At 39.8% G+C, this 20,508-nt stretch overlaps 1 protein-coding gene across 1 annotated transcript; it reads right to left on the bottom strand.

Moving 5' to 3' along the window:
* Nucleotides 1-4,454: 4,454 nt before the first annotated feature.
* LOC108710445 (vomeronasal type-2 receptor 1) lies at nt 4,455-9,875 on the bottom strand. Its single transcript, XM_041585681.1, has 5 exons — nt 9,622-9,875; nt 7,464-7,755; nt 5,919-6,146; nt 5,449-5,572; nt 4,455-5,365 (listed from the first exon to the last, which is right to left on the bottom strand). Exons 1-5 carry the CDS (start codon nt 9,873-9,875, stop codon nt 4,455-4,457), a joined length of 1,809 nt encoding a protein of 602 aa, XP_041441615.1.
* Between the last annotated feature and the right edge of the window lie 10,633 nt (nt 9,876-20,508).

Raw genomic sequence — 20,508 nt, 5'->3', positions numbered from 1 at the left:
AGAAGTACATAGGAATTTCTTTTGCAGCACAGTGCAGCGAGACACAAATTGATTTTTTACAATTCTTCTTTCTTATCTGTAGGACTCGTTTGCAGTTAGTCTGACAGCTCTTGGAAATAAACTATAAAATAGTCTTTTGCTTCTGGTTTTTATGCTTTCAGGCCTCCTAGGAGATTCTTGTGTCTTTAAACTTGTCTTAACTAATCAACTGCCCACCCTCACCAATGTGAATGAGCATGGCAAGAGAACCATGGCAGATTTATCAACTTAAGTACAGACATTTTAAGTACAACATATACAGTTAGACAGAGTTGAATACAGAAATTTCGAGTACAACATATAGAGTTAGACAGAGTAACATACAGGAATTTCAAGTAGAACATATAGAGTTAGACAGCAGTTGAACAGAAGTTGGACTGAAAACTCCCAACAAACATTGGACATCTCATCAAGACATCACTGCTCAACAATACTTCTATAAAACAAGCCAGATTATACCATTTAACTGTGTAAATGTTTAATTTGATTGCCTTCTTTTTTTCTCTCTCCTCTATACTTCTGCAAATATCCTCTGCATGCCAACATCCATCAAATTATCCTGAAATTGTAATCTCCTCTTCATTGCTCCCATCACCCTCTTTCAATCTAAGCACCTTGTCTTGTATTGTTAAATCTCAACCCATCAAACGATACAATGCTCACAATGTCAAATCTAGGTATCACCTTGTCTCACTTTCCTTATTACTGTTACTTGCAGCTGGAGACATCTCCCCAAACCCTGGTCCCAATCACTCATTCCTCCCCTCACCTATTCCCACTCTCAGGCATTTTACAATGTCTTTTCCAGTCTCTACAACTTTATGCACTTCTAACCCTGCAAACTTTATTCACATAAAGCCAGCACCCTCTCTGCCTTTCTCATGTGCCTTCTGGAATGCATGGTCAATCTGCAATAAACTCACAGCAGTCCATGATCTCTTTATATCCAAATCCCTTCACCTTCTGGCTATCACTGAAACATGGCTCTCTCCCACAGACACTGCTTTACCTGCTGCCCTCTGCTATGGAGGCTTCACACCCCTAGACAGAATGGCTGTCATGGCGGTGGGGTTGGATTTCACTTTGCTGCTTGGCTTCCATACTTTCTCTCCAGCGAGGCACCTGCTCTCATTTTAGGTGACTTCAACATTGCCATTGACAACTCTGCTTCTCCTGCCACCTCTAAACTCCTCTCACTTACAACTTCATTTGGTCTCTCTCAGTGGACCGACTCACCTACTCTCCTTTCAGGTACCTCGGTACCTCAGAAGATGTAGTCGATCAGCTGAAAAACGGTGGAGAAAGTCATGAACTGATCCTGACTTCATCCACTTCAAATTCATGCTCTCCTAATAGCTAAAGAACAATACTTCTCTTCTTTAATCTCCACTCTGTCCTCTAAACCACAGCTACTGTTTGCCACATTTAACTTTTTCCTATGCCTTCACCCATTAATGTAACTGCCCAAGATCTTTCTCATTTCTTTAATGAAAAAATCAATCTCATTAGACTGAACATACCGTCAGACAACAATCTCGGACTAACGTGCAGTCCACTCATATGCACTTTGCACTCCTTCACCCCCGCACCACTAGATGAAGTTAGCAAACTTCTAGCCAGCTCAAAACCCACAACCTGCTCCCTTGACCCCATACCCTCTCGCCTCCTCTATCCAATCTCTGATACACTCTCTCCTGCACTTACCCCCTATTTGACCTTTCACTTTCTACTGGTACTTTTCCATCCTTATACAAACAAGCACTAATCATTCCTATCCTCAAAAAAACCTTCTTTTGATCCCATCTCTCCCACTAACAATTGTCCGGTTTCTCTTTTTACATTCACGTCCAAATTTCCTGGAAAGGCTTGTTTACAAATGCCTGATCCAACATTTCACTCACAACTCCCTTCTCAACCCCTGCAATCTGGCTTCCACCCATCACACTCAACTGAAACTGCACTCAACAAAGTAACCAACAATCTTCTACTGACAAAGTCTAAAGGTCACTATTCCATACTTATCCTTCTAGATCTCTCTGCAGCCTTTGACACAGTTGACCACACATTCCTCCTAGACATTCTATACTCAGCTGGCATTCGTGACACTGCTCTTTCATGGTTTACATCTTATCTGTCTGACCATTCCTTTAAAGTTTCTTTCTCTAACTCTACTTCTAACTCTCTACTTCCCTCTCTCTGATGGAGTTCCTCAAGACTTAGGCCCTCTGATGTTCTCGCTCTATACTACTTCGCTAGGTAAACATATTCATTAGTTTGGACTTCAGTATCACCTTTATGCTGATGACACCCAACTCTAGTTGTCTACTCCTGACCTCTCTCCTTCTGTCCTTTCCAAGTTACAGACTGTCTCTCTGCTGTCTCCTCCTGGATGTCACAGAGCCAACTGAAACTGAACCTTTTAAAAACAGAACTCATTATATTTCCTCCAAGAACTTCCCCTGTCCCTCAGATATCACTTACAGTACAACACCACATTTCTTTCCACCATACAGGCACGCTGCCTAGGAGTTATCCTAGACTCCCATCTGTCTTTTACGCCACACATCCAAACACTTGCAAAATCTTGTTGTATTCAGCTGTGCAACATTGCCCGAATACGACCATATCTCAGTTCAGAATCAACCAAAACACTTATTCAGTCTCTTATCATCTCCCGCCTTGATTACTGCAACCTACTCCTCCCAGGTATTCCAACAAGTCACCTTTCACAACTCCAATCTGTTCTAAATGCTGCTGCTAGACTCATTCATCTATCTCACCGCTCAACATCAGCTGCTCCCATATTACATTCTGTCCCAGGAGGAGCAGAGGGATTCATTCTAGGACTTTGGCACCATAAGCCTCATATCTTTTGCCTTTCCCTGGGTAGATTTCAGCGAATACAAACACAAAGTTTATCAAAAAGTAAATACATATCATCGGAAAGGTCTACTTAATCATTGTCACACACACAGTCAAACTCTACCTCTCATTTAATAGTTATTGATCATTCCAACTTCCATTTGTGTACAAATATCTCAGCTCATTTGTGTTACACCTCAACATGTTTTTATATTGGGTTTTTAGATCATATTCACAGGCAAGTCTTGTCCAGAAACAACAATTCACTTTTGGCAGAATAGTGTTATTTATTATTATTTTTTATAAGATAATCATAAAATATAAATATATGCAAATGTTGGTTGTAATTATTTTATTTTCTTCATTATTTCTTGATCAAGGATATCTGTATAAAAATCCATACAAAAACAATTCACATAAATATATAAAAAATGATATCTATTTATTTAATCTAAAAAGCCATCTATAGGCTTTATATACTGGCTTCTTTTTAACTCAAGTATTATGAATATTGTGATCTCCACCATACATCCTGCTTTGGCCACTTTAGATTTAGATTTTGTAGATATTTGTTTTGCAACAGTTTATCAATTACCCTACGGAAGAAACAGAAGAAAAGCCCTCTTAGAGACTATTGTCACTTGAGAAAAATTGTAGCTGTTGTTTTGACAGGGCATTTCCCCAATCAGATTGAGGGAACTATAAGGTGCACTCTTTCTTCTCCTGGTCAGTGTGCAGCATGGGTTTCACACAGACATATCACCACATCTTTTCATGCCAGTCACCTTTAAATTCTCTAACCTGGCTGCAGTTCCTGGGTACCCCCTTTCCAGTCTTAATTACTGTTGTACAATTTTGCTTTTTATTTACCTGGACCATACTTTTTTGACTCAATACTTTTTGTACCTTGCTCCTGGATTTCCTTCTCAGTCCTAATTTTCTTCACAGTCCTCATTATCTGGTTTTGAAGGCCCATTGGCCTGACCATTGAAGACCATTTTAGAATTACTTGAACTCAGAAAGATGACGCCTGACCCTAGAATCTAGGTATTGTGAACTTGAATCTAACCCATATAGAACTGCCAGCACTGTAAGTATGTCTATTCATCGATGTAACGAAATTGTGAATCAAAGGTATAGTTATGGACATGCCACCAGGAAATAAACAAATGTGTGAAAATTGTAAATCAAAGATATTGTTATAATCATGCCGATGATAAGGGGCATGCCACAAAAAAGAACCAAAAGTCAGGTGCTAGTAATCCAAGAACAAGTGTCTGGCCATGTAATGGAGACACAAATAATGTTTAGCGATGTAAGGAACTATGTGTAGAAGGTGGGACTGCTGAGACCCTAACCTACAGTACCTGGAAGCCATCTTCTCTCCATTCTTTAGATGGGGAAAATTATACATGTGCCAATGACAGTGGATATTATTTTTTGAATACAATTATTTCAGGACATTAAGTTATTGCCCCAATAAAATGTTCATGGTTATTGTAAAGATTTATCCATAGAGACACTCATCATCTTCTCCTGATCTGTATTATAGTTTATTTCTTACTTCTTACTTTTGCCATGAGATGTTCTCTGGAGTTAAGGTTGGGCCGGAATAACACAATGTAACATTTTGGCACAAAGATACAGACCACCACAGCCCAGATGGAAGACAGGATGGCAAAGACCTCCATTGCCACAGTATACATGCCCTGTGCACTGAGATAGGCTGGGATAAAGGACACCCAGACACTGAGGAAAGCCAACATACTGAATGTGATAAATTTGGTTTCATTGAAACTGTCAGGGAGTCTTCTAGCCATGAAAGCAACAATGAAACTGATGGTGGCCAAGAGACCAAGATATCCCAGCATGCACCAGAAAGAAATAGGTGACCCTTCGTTGCAGTTAAGTATAATGACTCCAGGTTTGGTGTCAGTGTTAATCTCTGGGAATGGAGGAGAGCATATCAGCCACATTAAACACAGAAATGATTGAATGAAGACACCAAACCCAATGATCCAGTAGGACACCCTTACTCCTGTCCACTTTCTTAACCTGCTGTTTGGTTTGGTTGCTTTAAAGGCAATAACAACAATGATGGTTTTGGCCAGAACACAGGAGATACAGAGAGCAAAAACCATCCCAAATGCCACCTGGCGCAGAAGACACATTTCGGGTTGTGGGTAACCAATGAAAGCTAAAGAGCAAAGGAAACAGAGGAACAGAGAAAGCAGGAGAAGACAACTAATGGCATAATTGTTTGCTCTGACAATTGGTGTTCTTTTATATTTAATAAAAAGTCCCAGAATAGTAAGTGCAATTAGAGAAGAGAAGATGGAAATGCCTGCTAAGCTGTAACCCAAAGGTTCTTCATAGGAAAGGAACTCTGTAGTTCTTGGTAAGCATCTGTCCTGCTGGAAATTTGGCCATGTGTCCCAGGAACATGGATGACATTCCACAGCATCTAAAAAAAATGAACGAATTTAGCGTCCTTTCAAGGAACATGATAGAAACTGTGCAAAAACGTTGAACTAATATTCACAGTACCTGTCTGGCTTGAAATGTGTCCATTAGGACACCGGGCACATTCATGGCAGCAAGAGGGTTTTCCTGGGACAATCACCTTCCTAAATCCTGACCGACAACTTGGACTGCACTTGGATAGAGGAACCTAATAATAACCATAGAATTATATAGTTTTACAGAAATCATTATTCAATATCATAGTTATAATGATGTTTTCAACATCATCATTTTAACATTCCCCATTGTTTGTGATTGCAATTGAAAATTTGTAATAGTAGGCATTCTGCCATAGCCCTGAGGCTGAGGACACCAATTAGCATTTACCACAATACATCTTCAGCCTGAGCTTCAATGAAAATCAAGTGAATAAAATATGCATCTTTTTTCCAAATCTCATTTAGCCTGGACCTCCTCCCTCATTACGCCACACAGTTTGGGAACTTATAACTTGCATCAACGACACACACAGTAAAAGATATATATCCTCTTACCTGAGATTCCTTATTGGCCCATGTAACAGCCTTTTTATCTACACTCATAGTCTCCTGATCTGGGGAGTTCAAATCATATCTCCCAACCACAACCTGCTCCATCCTGCCCTTGGAACCCAGACGCCAGTTCACTATGTCATAAACAGCTGGAGGGTTCCCTTTTTCATTGAAAAACATGTTACTTCCATCTTTGGTCTTAAAGTTGACATTTTGAACATAGTGGAGAAGCTGGAAATTTTGAAAGTAAAATGTCATTGTCAGAAAGCTAATACATTGCAGTTAAAAGGTAGTAAAGAAAAGGTCTCTTACCTGCCAGGGCTGAAATGATCTGATGTTGGCACACCTGTCATTAAATGGATAATTTCCAGGTGTACAATAAAGGAGACTATGAAGGGCCCAAGCAATAGCATAAAACGAGGTATAGACATTGAATGAGACTCGATGATCTTCTTTGGTCAACTGTCTATCAAACATTTCATTTCCTGAACATGCTCGCATTGTAGCATTGCTAATCCATTCTAAATTCCCTAGTTGGGGCCATTTACAAGAGAAGGCTTCCTCCCAGTATTGCCATATGAATGGATCATTAACATTTTTAGAGGGTAGGAGGTTGCTTAGGTACTCAGTAAACTCCTGCATTTGAACACCATGTATGGCAAAACCAATAGTGCCCTCCAATACTCTCTGAAATGTTTCTTCTGACAGTAGAGTTGATGTTGCCCAGCCTTCAGTTGCTACCCAGACATTACCAGTCACATTCTGCTTCAAAAGTTCTGTCACTACAATCAGAAAGTCAGAATCTGAAGCTATTACAAGGACAACTTTTGCATTTGATTCCTTTATGACCTGGGCAAGGTAGGGGGCATTCTTATCTTGCTTACCAATCAAGATATTTTCTGCAAAGGCCACACAAGCACCTGAATTTATTATCTCCTGCTTTGCCATCTGAAGCCCAAATTGACCATAGTCATCATCGTTTGCCAGGAGACCAACCCATGACCAACCAAAATATGAGATCAGTTGGGCAAGACCTCTCATTTGAATGTCATCACTAGAGATAGTGCGGAAAAAGGATGGAAACTGACTTCGGTCGCTCAGAATAGGGTTGGTGGCAAAGTAACTGATCTGTAAACGTATAATAAACAGAAGTGAGACTCAAGGTGCCAATGAAACTAGAATAAAGCATCCATAGAATTTGGAAAAGCATTTTAAAGGTGCATAGTGTTGTTGTTGGCCATCATCATCTGTTTCTAGACAAAGATTGCTGACCTGGAGCATGTGTAACGGATGCCAAGACCTGCTCCTGGCTGAGGATTCTGCCAGGATCCAGAACCAGATTTGATGTGGCCAAAGATGGTGGCTGCCAACCCTGCTGCCCAACTCTGTAGATTCAGAACCAGTATGGGGGGGCCTGGGGACCTTTCAGGGAAGGCAACTATGCTTGAGTGGGTGCAGGGGGCCTCTGTGATAGTTGCAATAAGTTTAAAAAAAAGGGACAGTTGGGGAATTCCATTACCCTTTAAGATATTAGTATATTAAATTTACCTGTGGGTATCTGTAGAGTCCCAAAATTTGGGCCATTATAATAGAAGGGGTCGAGCCACATTCTCCGATTATGCCAGCAAGTGTCTCCCCTCTGGAACAATAATAATTTGGAATAATTTCTTGCCCTCCACCCAGGATCCAGAGTGTCCCTTGCGATGCTCTCCGTAACGTGTTGCAGGTGTCAAAAATCTGGTAGCCCAAAGTAATATTGGGAAGAATGTCTGGGTCTGCATTAACTTCCTCCACAGCAAAAACCAGGGCCCTCATGCTCTTGTAATACTCACTTCCGAACCTAATGTTAAAAGGCATCAATAATAGTCATAATGGCACAGAGGTCACTTATTTGCACTTATCATATAATTGTGCATATAATTATCTCATTCTGGTTGGCTCTACAACCTCCCTGGTCCTCCCAAAAATCGAAATATCTAAATCTAAATATAAACATCACCTACACAAAAAAACTGTTGAACCCAATTACATAATGTGTTTATGACTTCTGCTAGTTTCTAATATTTTTATGACTTCTGAGAGATCTCATAGAAGCCTTATTATAGATGGGGCTGAATATGTGCTCAAATACTAATAGCATTGATAAGTTACAGTAAGTTCTTGGCTTTGGGTGTGTTTATTGGGAGCCTGGCCAGTTCCTGAGGAGTGCATCAGAAGAAAGAGATGTTGTTGAAATAGGTTCCAAGCAGTTTTGATAAGGATATGAGTTTGTTTATTGTTATTAGAGCATTTAAAATCGGAGGGTCCCATTTTTCTGGCTGAGATGTCTCAGCCCATGTGCTGCTCAGGGCCCTTGTGCACCATGTGGGGCTTCTCTGTCGCTTGGTCGATTGGTGATGTATTCTTAATTCTCTTACTAACTTAATTTGTAATAAAGTTTTGTTTAGCATACTAAATGTGGGTTGGAAATTATTTCTAAGAGATCCTAAAGAACCATTTAAATTCTAAAGATGTGTATCTGGGATCATAGGGACAATACTGCATGTCCCACAGATACAATGGAAATATCCAACCCATGGGCCTCACCCCAGGTTAGATGAATGAAGAAAAAGGCTCATGTAACAGTTCAAGAATAAATTCTGGAGAACCACAGCGAATTCAGTGTATTTATTTCTAACAACATGTTTCGGATATAAATATCCTTCATCAGGTGTGAAATAAATACACTGAATTCGCTGTGGTTCTCCAGAGTTTATTCTTAAGATGATTTGGAAGTTTCGTGGCTGGACGGGGTTACTACTCTGTTGGAGATACCCTGAAACACATGGAGTGAGGGACCACCAAAAATTGATATTGATTCATGTAACAGTTCTTAACATTCCACTTCAGTGGATTAAGGTGAGATTTTTGGTGAGTGCTTATTTGTGCCCTGTGTACCCCTGGAACTATAGCTGGGTGACACCCCAATGTTTCTATATATCTGTAACCTTGTTATGAGCTAAGGGGGCCCAGTCTGAAGGTCAGTTAGGGGGAGATTTGGGGTGAGTGCTTATTTGTGCCCTGGGTACCCCTGGAACTATAGCTGGGTGACTGTTACCCCAATGTTTCTATATATCTGTAACCTTGTTATGAGCTAAGGGGGCTTATCCTGAAGGTCAGTTAGGGGGAAATTTGGGGTGAGTGCGTATGTGTGCCCTGGGAACCCCTGGAACTATTGCAGGGTGACTGTAACCCTGATATTTTTATATATCTTTAACCTTGTTATGAGCTAAGGGCACCCAGTCTAAAGAGCAGTTAGGGTGAGATGATCCTCTGTCAACTGCAAGCATAAAGCTGTTGAGGATGGTTTATTAATTAAATGAACTGCAGACTGCATCTAACTCAACTGCAGCATATTCTTCAGCATGTGGATTTCTCTGTGACTGACTGTAGAGGGGCAAGAGGCAAATTATCAAATGAGAATTTGGCATTAATGGAATTACAAAAAAAGAGACCAAGAGGCAAATTATCTAATGAGACCTTGGGATGAATGGAATTACAAAAAAAGAGACCAATAGTGTTTCTGATTTCTTATGATGTCTTCTTACTTAGAGAATGTAATCAAATATGAAACTGTCTGGTGCAAATTATCAGCTATGCTAGTAAATCAATCCTTAGCTTGAAGTAAAGATCAACATAAACAGATAGATATCGCCATGGTACTTACGTCTGGCAAGTCAGTTCAGGGGGTTTCCGGGTGAAGTTGAGGGAAATATGGACCCTCTCCAAATTAATTGGAAAAGTTCCTCCTATAACAATATCTCCAGGGCGGCTCATGTAGCCAGTTATCTTCTCGCTGGGCAGTTTACAGCCAAATTTGGAGTCCGAGGAGGCTGAGGAGGCACACACTCCTACAACAAATGTACACAGGATCCACGTTGTGGAGATGAGAAACCAGCCAAGTCTTAGGTACATCTGCATCTCTAATTTATGAGATAGTGATCCTTTGCCTGAGAGTTCTGATTCTCAAAGCGTTTCGATATTACCATGTACCAACAGCATGACTCAGAAGCCTTTTATAAGTATAAATCTGTACCCCTGTGGGAACACAGGCATCAATTACAAATAATAACAAACTACTCATTAAGAAAGAAAGATATTGCTGGTTAACAACTGCTCGCCTCTATAGGTCTAGTTGTTCCCAGAAGAGAGCATTCCACCATGTTAAGATGTTCTGAACACACAAAGAAATGCAGATCAGGGAACCCCGAAAGTATTTGGTGGGACAGGGCAAAATCTTACATATCCACAAGGGGAACCTCCATAACAAACCTATTCTCCCCAAACAGGTACAGTATCATATCAATATCATCAGTGGTTGTGGCATATAGGGCATTATAATGAAATGCCAAACTAGATGAGGGAAGAATTCTTTTAAGAAATTGATTGTAAGAGATCCATTAAAGGCGCAGCATTTAGGGGAAAGTCCGATGGAAGGGAATTCCAGAAAAGGGGCAACTGTAGCAAAGTCTTGAATGAGTGACTGTGAGTATGTTAAGGTATAATGAGTGAAGCTTGGATAAGCTGTTCAGTAGAAGAGCATAATGGGTACTTGACTATAAGTTCAGAGATATAGGTTGTGGTACTGCTTTTTTGGGGGATGGTGGTTGCAGATAATTGCAGATCTAGGACCCAGTTATGGACCTGGAAATCGCTGCATAAAAATCTAAAGATTTGGCCAAACCAAAAATAAATATAGAGTACAAAAAATACACCATCCGCAAGGCCAGTTGCTTATTACTAGTTGCCAATAATGCTGAAAGAGATACTTTCCAAACTGTTAGGTGTAGCTATTCCTTACCTTTTGATATAAGAGATATGCCATGTCACATTTCAATTTACTGTGGTGTCCACAGATTAATCTGGAAGCCCTCAAACAATTCAAATTTGCCATACTTTAGTCATGGTTGCTAAAAGTGGAACCTTGCAGGTAAATGCTAAATGGAAAACTACAATATAGAAATTACTCCTGGCATTTGAATTTATCACAGATGATGCTCTTCAAGATGCCCTAGCTGGAAATATTATTATATTTATATATAATACAGTATATATGTGTATTTATAATAATAATATATATGTAAATACTATTATAGCTGCTAGATATTATATATACACACATACCACAAAGACGTCAAGTCTTTATCCCTGGAAAGAGTGGAAGACCAGCAATACTCTGGGAAGAAGTCTTCCTAGAACCCATCTGTAACGAAAAAACAGATCTCATTATTATCTCTCAGTTGTATGTCCACTTGTAACTTCAGAACGTCAGATTATGAAATCCAGAACCTTGTTGGCCTGCAGATTCCCCAGAAGGTTCATTAGCCTGGCCGCTTCTCTGAGCTGTTGATTATAGCTCCAGTTTCCAGTGCCCATTAGGCCTGAACTTTCATGTGACTGACCTCAAAGAAGGGGTTGAAAATATTTGATATGTTTAACCAGTGGTAAAGTGATTAAAATTAACTACTGATTGGTTTCTATGGACTCTACTGCTGTACTCCAAATCAGAATCTTAGTAAATGAAACCTAAATTCACCTGAATTCCAAGACTAGAAGTGAACGATCAGCAGGACGAGGCCTCTCTTCTCAAAACTCATGGGAAAAAAAATCAGTCACAGGGAAAATCACATTGTTTAATTTAAAAAAAATAAATAATTTCCAAATCAATTAGCTTGAATTAGTTTTAGCGATTTTTTTCAAGATATTTTGTTTTCTTGCTGGGAGTAGTAGGAAAAAACTTGATCTCCCATCATACCAAACCTTTACATGGAAGAAGTGGCAAATAAAGCCCTGAATACCTTCAAGAGAACAACACCAAGTCATTGGTTCCGATATGTGGATCACACCTGGGTCAAAATAAAAGCACATGAGGTTCCAGTTTTCACTTAACACTGAGGGGCACATTTAGCAAAGAGGGGGGAAACCTGTATATTGAAGCACACAGTATACAAGTACACTGTACACAGAGCAGTATTTGTTTTTTGATTCCCATCACCCTCTGGAACATAAACTGGGGGTTATAAGAAGTTTGCACCTTTTGGGCTGAAACTGTTGCAGAAGCAAACAAGAAAGAATACCAACATGTTTTGGGAGCTCTGAAACTTGTGGATACCTGGACTAGGCCTTTATCAAAACAAAATCTAAGCCAAGTAAAAAGACCAAACCAAGAAATAGAGGGGACGAGTATAGCAGGGGAAGTAACATAGTCATAACAAACAAGGTAAAGTTGTGCTCACCAATAATTTTAAAAACCATTAGACGGGGGTGCAATGAAGCTGTGACCACAAAATACATATAGACAAATACAAGAGTCCTCTGCACTCAACCCATTATCAATATATTTAAGACAGAGACATTTTGTGCTACTGCTACTGAAAAATGCCTTACCCTTTAACCCTTTAAGTGCCACAGAACGTAGAATCTACGTTCTGTGGATCAAAGGACCAAAGTGCCACAGATCGTAGATTCTACGTTCTGCAGCACTTCCGGGTTTGCGAGCGGAGGAGCGGCTGTTAGAGCCGCTCGCTCCGCTCCTTCACGATCCCCTGCCCCTAGACAACGAGCAGAGCAGGGGATCGTGTGGCCCCTGGGGCGCGATCGCCCAGGGGCCCCAAAGCAGCAGCAGGGACGCGTTTCCTATGCGTCCTGCTGCTGCCTGCGCCGCACTTCCGCCCAGCTCCGCCCCCACATGGCTGATGATCGTTGGAGCTGGAGATCTGCTGCGTGGGACCCTTTCTGATCGATCTGCAGCATCTACCCCAGGTAAGTGTAACATTTACACACACAAAAACACACAAACACACCAACACACACTTATTACAGTAATATACACTTACATTCACACTTACACACACTCACACATAGATTTTTGGGGATTGGGGGGGTCACACACACTCACAGCACCCATGTACACTTGCACACGCGCACATGCGCAAATAACATGCAATTTACCCGTTGTGCACACGCATATGTACATATATGGCTTTGTGGCTTTTTTTTTTTTTTTTCTTATCGCATCGTCTCTTTTTGGGCTAAAAAAAATGTTTTATTGCCGTTCCGAATAGCGTATTCGCTAACCGTACTGTGCAATAGCTTTTGTATGTTATTTTGGTGGTTATATTGCAATTTTGGGTATTTTGGTGCATTTTTAGCCATTTTATTGAATTTTTAGCCATTTTATTGCATTTTCAGCTCTGCATTTGTGTTGTTCACTTGTTTCTGCCCGTATAATCGATTTGGCCCAGCTAAAATATTCAAACGGTAATTCTGGTGGCCGATTACACTAGTGTGAAAAAAAAAAAGCATTGATTTTTGTGGTTTTATTAGTTTTTGGTGATTTATTTGCATTTCACACTGTTCTGTGTTATTTTGTTTTGCCTATGTAAATTTTATCTACTATATATCCATTTGGGGGTCTCTGTGCGCCACATAGTTTGGTATATCTATGCATATTGGGCATCAAAGTGTTCAGTAGACCCCTGTCATTCATATTTAGGATGTTTTATGCTGATACGTTACGAAATGTGGGGCACATAATGGGGTAAAATTCAAGCTTTGTGACGATTTTCAGAAATTTGATAAAAACCGTTATGTTCAGCATTGCTTTGCAGTTTGGCAGTTTGCTGTAGAAACACTTATTTACCCATTTTGGATTCGTCAGAATGTGTACTTTCTGAAAATATATGGTTTTCTGGGGTCTCTGTACTGTTAGGGGGGTCTAATGTCGCATAATACACACACCAGGTGCTTATATTGCAGCAGCCAGCGCGTCAGCTGTGAAAATGTCTATACATATTGTCATTTGGGGGTCTCTGTGCGCAACATAGTTTGGTATATCTATGCATATTGGGCATCAAAGTGTTCAGTAGACCCCTGGCGCTCATATTTAGGATGTTTTATGCTGATAAGCTACGAAATGTGGGGCATATAATGGGGTAGAATTCAAGCTTTGTGACGATTTTCAGAAATTTGATAAAAACCATTATGTTCAGCATTGCTTTGCAGTTTGGCAGTTTGCAGTAGAAACACTTATTTACCCATATTGGATTCGTCAAAATGTGTACTTTCTGAAAATATATGGTTTTCTGGGGTCTCTGTGCTGTTAGGTGGTCTAATGTCGCATAATACACACACTGGGTGGTTATATTGCAGCAGCCAGCGCGTCAGCCGTGAAAATGTCTATACATATTGTCATTTGGGGGTCTCTGTGCGCCACATAGTTTGGTATATCTATGCATATTGGGCATCAAAGTGTTCAGTAGACCCCATGCGCTCATATTTAGGATGTTTTATGCTGATAAGTTACGAAATGTGGGGCATATAATGGGGTAAAATTCAAGCTTTGTGACGATGTTCAGAAATTTGATAAAAACCGTTACGTTCAGCATTGCTTTGCAGTTTGACAGTTTGCAGTAGGAACACATATTTACCCATATTGGATTCGTCAAAATGTGTACTTTCTGAAAATATATGGTTTTCTGGGGTCTCTGTACTGTTAGGGGGGTCTAATGTCGCATATTACACACACCAGGTGCTTGTATTGCAGCAGCCAGCGCGCATCAGCCGTGAAAATGTATACACTATTGTCATTTGGGGGTCTCTGTGCGCCACATAGTTTGGTATATCTATGCATATTGGGCATCAAAGTGTTTAGTAGACCCCTGGCGTTCATATTCAGGATGTTTTATGCTGATAAGTTACGAAATGTGGGGCATATAATGGGGTAAAATTCAAGCTTTGTGACGATTTTCAGAAATTTGATAAAACCGTTACGTTCAGCATTGCTTTGCAGTTTGACAGTATGCAGTAGGAACACATATTTACCCATATTGGATTCGTCAGAATGTGTACTTTCCGAAAATATATGGTTTTCTGGGGTCTCTGTACTGTTAGGGGGGTCTAATGTCGCATATTAGACACACCGGGTGCTTATATTGCAGCAGCCAGCGCGCGTCAGCCGTGAAAATGTATACACTATTGTCATTTGGGGGTCTCTGTGCGCCACATAGTTTGGTATATCTATGCATATTGGGCATCAAAGTGTTCAGTAGACCCCTGGCGTTCATATTCAGGATGTTTTATGCTGATAAGTTACGAAATGTGGGGCATATAATGGGGTAAAATTCAAGCTTTGTGACGATTTTCAGAAATTTGATAAAAACCGTTATGTTCAGCATTGCTTTGCAGTTTGGCAGTTTGCAGTAGAAACACTTATTTACCCATATTGGATTCGTCAGAATGTGTACTTTCTGAAAATATATGGTTTTCTGGGGTCTCTGTACTGTTAGGTGGTCTAATGTCGCATAATACACACACACCGGGTGGTTATATTGCTGCAGCCAGCGTGTCAGCCGTGAAAATGTCTATACATATTGTCATTTGTGGGTCTCTGTGCGCCACATAGTTTGGTATATCTATGCATTTTGGGCATCAAAGTGTTCAGTAGACCCCTGGCGCTCATATTTAGGATGTTTTATGCTGATAAGTTACGAAATGTGGGGCATATAATGGGATAAATTTCAAGCTTTGTGACGATTTTCAGAAATTTGATAAAAACTGTTACGTTCAGCATTGCTTTGCAGTTTGACAGTTTGCAGTAGGAACACATATTTACCCATTTTGGATTCGTCAGAATGTGTACTTTCTGAAAATATATGGTTTTCTGGGGTCTCTGTACTGTTAGGGGGGTCTAATGTCGCATATTACACACACCGGGTGCTTATATTGCAGCAGCCAGCGTGCGTCAGCCGTGAAATGTATATACACTATTGTCATTTGGGGGTCTCTGTGCGCCACATAGTTTGGTATATCTATGCATATTGGGCATCAAAGTGTTCAGTAGACCCCTGGCGTTCATATTCAGGATGTTTTATGCTGATAAGTTACGAAATGTGGGGCATATAATGGGGTAAAATTCAAGCTTTGTGACGATTTTCAGAAATTTGATAAAAACCGTTACGTTCAGCATTGCTTTGCAGTTTGACAGTTTGCAGTAGGAACACATATTTACCCATATTGGATTCGTCAGAATGTGTACTTTCTGAAAATATATGGTTTTCTGGGGTCTCTGTACTGTTAGGTGGTCTAATGTCGCATAATACACACACCGGGTGGTTATATTGCAGCAGCCAGCGCGTCAGCCGTGAAAATGTCTATACATATTGTCATTTGGGGGTCTCTGTGCCCCACATAGTTTGGTATATCTATGCACATTGGGCATCAAACTGTTTAGTAGACCCCTATGTTTATATTTAGGATGCTTTATGCTGGTAATGATACATGGACAATACGATGCTGGAAAGTTGAAGCTTTGAGGCAATTTTCAGAATATTTTACCAAAACCGCCAAATTTGGCAAAGCCTTGCGACTCAGTAGTTTGGGGCAGAAAGGCATGGGTACCCATTTTAGATTCTGTATAATGTGTACTTTCCAAAAATATATGGGTTTGGGGGGTAAACATATATTTCTGTGTTTTTACCCCACAAAAATGCAGTCAATGTGTTGATTTTTCATTAGCTGAAGTTACCCACAGGACTATTTGTATGCGCTAACTTCATTTTGGGGCCTCTAACTGCCATATACTTTGGTAAACCTATGCACAGTGGGCACCAAACTGTTTGGAAGACCCCTGGCAATCATATTTAGGGTGTTTTTTTTTGGTGCGTAACGATACGTGGGTGATATGGTGCTGAGAAGTTGAAGCTTTGAGGCAATTTTCAGATATTTCACCAAAACCGACAATTGTGGGAAAGCCTTGCGACTCAGTAGTTTGGAGCAGAAAGGCATGGGTACCCATTTTAGATTCGGTAGAATGTGTACTTTCCAAAAATATATGGGTTTGGGGGGTAAACATATATTTCTGTGTTTTTACCCCACAAAAATGCAGTCAATGTGTTGATTTTTCATTAGCTGAAGTTACCCACAGGACTATTTGTATGCGCTAACTTCATTTTGGGGCCTCTAACTGCCATATACTTTGGTAAACCTATGCACAGTGGGCACCAAACTGTTTGGAGGACCCCTGGCAATCATATTTAGGGTGTTTTTTTTTGGTGCGTAACGATACATGGGTGATATGGTGCTGAGAAGTTGAAGCTTTGAGGCAATTTTCAGATATTTCACCAAAACCGACAATTGTGGGAAAGCCTTGCGACTCAGTAGTTTGGAGCAGAAAGGCATGGGTACCCATTTTAGATTCGGTAGAATGTGTACTTTCCAAAAATATATGGGTTTGGGGGGTAAACATATATTTCTGTGTTTTTACCCCACAAAAATGCAGTCAATGTGTTGATTTCTCATTAGATGAAGTTACTCACGGGACTGTTTGTATGCGCTAACTTCATTTTGGGGCCTCTAAATGCCAGATACTTTGGTAAACTTATGAACAATGGCCACCAAAATGTTCAGAGGAACCCTGGCAATCATATTTAGGGTGCTTTTTCTTAGTACGTAATGATACATGGGTGATATGGTGCTGGGAAGTTGAAGTTTTGAGGCAATTTTCAGATATTTCACCAAAACCGACAATTTTGGGAAAGCCTTGCGACTCAGTAGTTTGGAGCAGAAAGGCATGGGTACCCATTTTAGATTCTGTAGAATGTGTTCTTTCCAAAAATATATGGGTTTGGGGGGTAAACATATATTTCTGTGTTTTTACCCCACAAAAAAATGCAGTCAATGTGTTGATTTCTCAGTAGCTGAAGTAAAGTCCTGAACAATTTGGATGCGCTAACTTCATATTTGTGTCTCTAAATGCCAGATACTTTGGTAAACCTATGCATAATGGATATCAAACTGTTCAGTGGACCCCTGGCAATCATATTTCAGGTGCTTTTTCTTGGTACGTAATATAGTTTGGGATATGCGGAGCAGCAAAATAAAACCTTTGAAATGATTTTTCAAAATTTTGAATTTTATTTTGAAAAACCGCTATGTTCAGACAAGCTTTTCTGTTTGGTAGTTGGGAGTAGAGAGACATAGTTACCCATTTTGTAATCGGCAGAATGTGTACTTTTCAAAAATGTATGGTTTTCTGGGGTAAACCTATGGTTTCAGGATTTTTTGCCTTGGAATCTAAAGCATGCCGTTTTCTGCCTTAGTGCTTTCAAAATTCAGTAATATACTGCCGGGAGTTTTTGCTGTACAGAAATCCTAAATCTCCCTAAAACTATACATATCTGGTATTGGCACGTTCGAGAGACATAAGGCTTTCCAAATCAGTTGGATTTTCATCTGTAAAATGAAATATTTTTCTGGTATAAATTGATATACAATGAAAAATGGTAATTTTTCATTTTTTTTTGTTATTTAGCACTATAAATTTTTTTGCACAGGTGGAAATACATGAAAACTCAGGCAGATTTAGAAAGCTCAGTTTCTACCGAAAAAAACAATGTATAGTTTTCCTAGGTAAACTATAGGTTTCCCCTCAGAAAATGCCCCTAAAGTGAGAGAGCACAAAATGCTTAAAAACGGCTGGCATTTCGCGTAACCAAAATGTGAAATTCTGCTGGCACTTAAAGGGTTAAACAAAACAGGGATTGTTTGTCCATATATTGCAATATATTTAAGCTGAACAACTACGTCACACTCATCCCATATCTGGCCAGTCCTACGCTTAATTTTCATCTGATTCATTAAGAGTTCTATTGCTTCATTATACATTTTACAAAGGGAATAAGTTTTACCTGCAACTTACTCGCTGCTTTCAAAGTAAAACTCCCAAACATAGCTGCCCTTTTATTAGACACCAGTGGGATCACCTGACTATAGCTGGGAAGGTGGGAGCTACAACATGGAGCTGGTCACTGCTCCTGTATAACTATAACAAACAAGGGAAAGTTGTGCTCACCACTATTTTTTAAAACCATTAGGCAGGGGTGCAATGAGGCTGTGACCACAAAATACATATAGACAAATACAAGAGTCCTCTGCACTCAACCCATTATCAATATATTTAAGACATTGAGACATTTTGTGCATACAGCTACTAAAATTTTTTTAATTCCAAGATATTAAGGGATACACGTACTGTTAATATGAATGAATTGTGTTACAACAGCGCCACCTGCTGGTCATTTCCCCACCAGTCTGACCAGCAAGTAGTCAAGGAAGTTGTCAGGAGAAAGAAAGAGGCTGCTCTGATGTTCTTCTGCTCAGAGCAGCCTCTTTCTTTCTCCTGACAACTTCTTCCTTGACTACTTGCTGGTCAGACAGGTTCGAAAATGACCAGCAGGTGGCGCTGTTGTAACAAAATTCATTCATATTAACAGTACGTGCATCCTTTAATATCTCGGAATTAAAAATAAATAAATAATGAATGTAAATTGCAAAAGTCCTTAGAATAACCCCCTCTTCAATTTTACATTCACTTATTTTAAAGGTTTACTTATCCTTTAAATATATTGCAATATATGGGCAAACAATCCCTGTTTTGTTTAAAGGGTAAGGCATTTTTTAGTAGCTGTATGCACAAAATGTCTCTGTCTTAAATATATTGACAATGGGTTGAGTGCAGTGGACCTCTTGTATTTGTCGAGAAGTAACATAGTCATCCCTTATGTGGCCAGGACATCGGAGAAACTTAGGAGAAAAGAAGAGAAAGGCATTTAAAAACTACAAGTCTTTTGGGACAGAGGCTGCATTTAATGAATATACTGTAAACACTATAATAAATGTTGTAAAACAACAATCCGAAAGGCAAAGAGAGGAAATGAAGATCATATTGTGGCTGGGGCTAAGTCTATCCCCAAAAAGGTTTTCAAGTATATTAATAGTAAAACGATGCAGGTTTAGATTGTTGCTCCTTTAAATAATGGTAACAGATACAGAAAAGGCAAATGTGCTAAATCAGTTATTTTCTTCAGTGTATACAATAGAGGAGTCAGTGTTCCCAGGCTCACTTCATAGCTGCACAGTTGGCTCTGCTCAGTCTAGTCAGTGGCTGATTCAGGATATGATTCATAAAACTTTAATAAAAATTAATGTAAACAAGGTGCCAGGGCCAGATGACATACACCCCCAGGTTCTATGAGAGCTTAGTTCAGTTTTAGATCCTCCCCTATTTCTGATTTTCTCAGATTCACTTTGATCTTGAATGGTGATGATGTTATTCCAATATTTATTAAGGGATTACGATCTCAGCCTGGCAATTATAGGCCAGTAAATTTAACATATGTGGTGGGCAAATTATTTTAAGGCTTGTTATGGGATCACATTCAAAATTTTGTCCTAGTAAGAAGGTTCCGCCTAAATATTCAGAAGTGAAGTGAGAGCTGCAAAGATGTGGAATTCTTTCCCTGAATCAGTGGTACAAGCTGATACATTAGATACTGTAGGTATACGAAGGGGTTGGATGGTGTTTAGCAAGTGAGGGAATCCAGGGTTATGGAAGATAGCTCAAACCCAACAACACCCTAAAACAGAAGTTGGTGCACCCTAAAGACCCAAAACCAAAGAACATGAAGAGCAATGTGGTCTATCCTGTCCAGTGTAGTGAAGAGTACTCCAATCTATACATTGGGGAGTCAAAACAAATGATTTGTAAGAGAATGGC

This window comes from Xenopus laevis, chromosome 3L, assembly GCF_017654675.1.
Source record: "Xenopus laevis strain J_2021 chromosome 3L, Xenopus_laevis_v10.1, whole genome shotgun sequence".
NCBI lineage: Eukaryota > Metazoa > Chordata > Amphibia > Anura > Pipidae > Xenopus > Xenopus laevis.
Note: the sequence above shows the minus strand (reverse complement) of the source record. Positions and strands in the feature narration are given on the sequence as shown.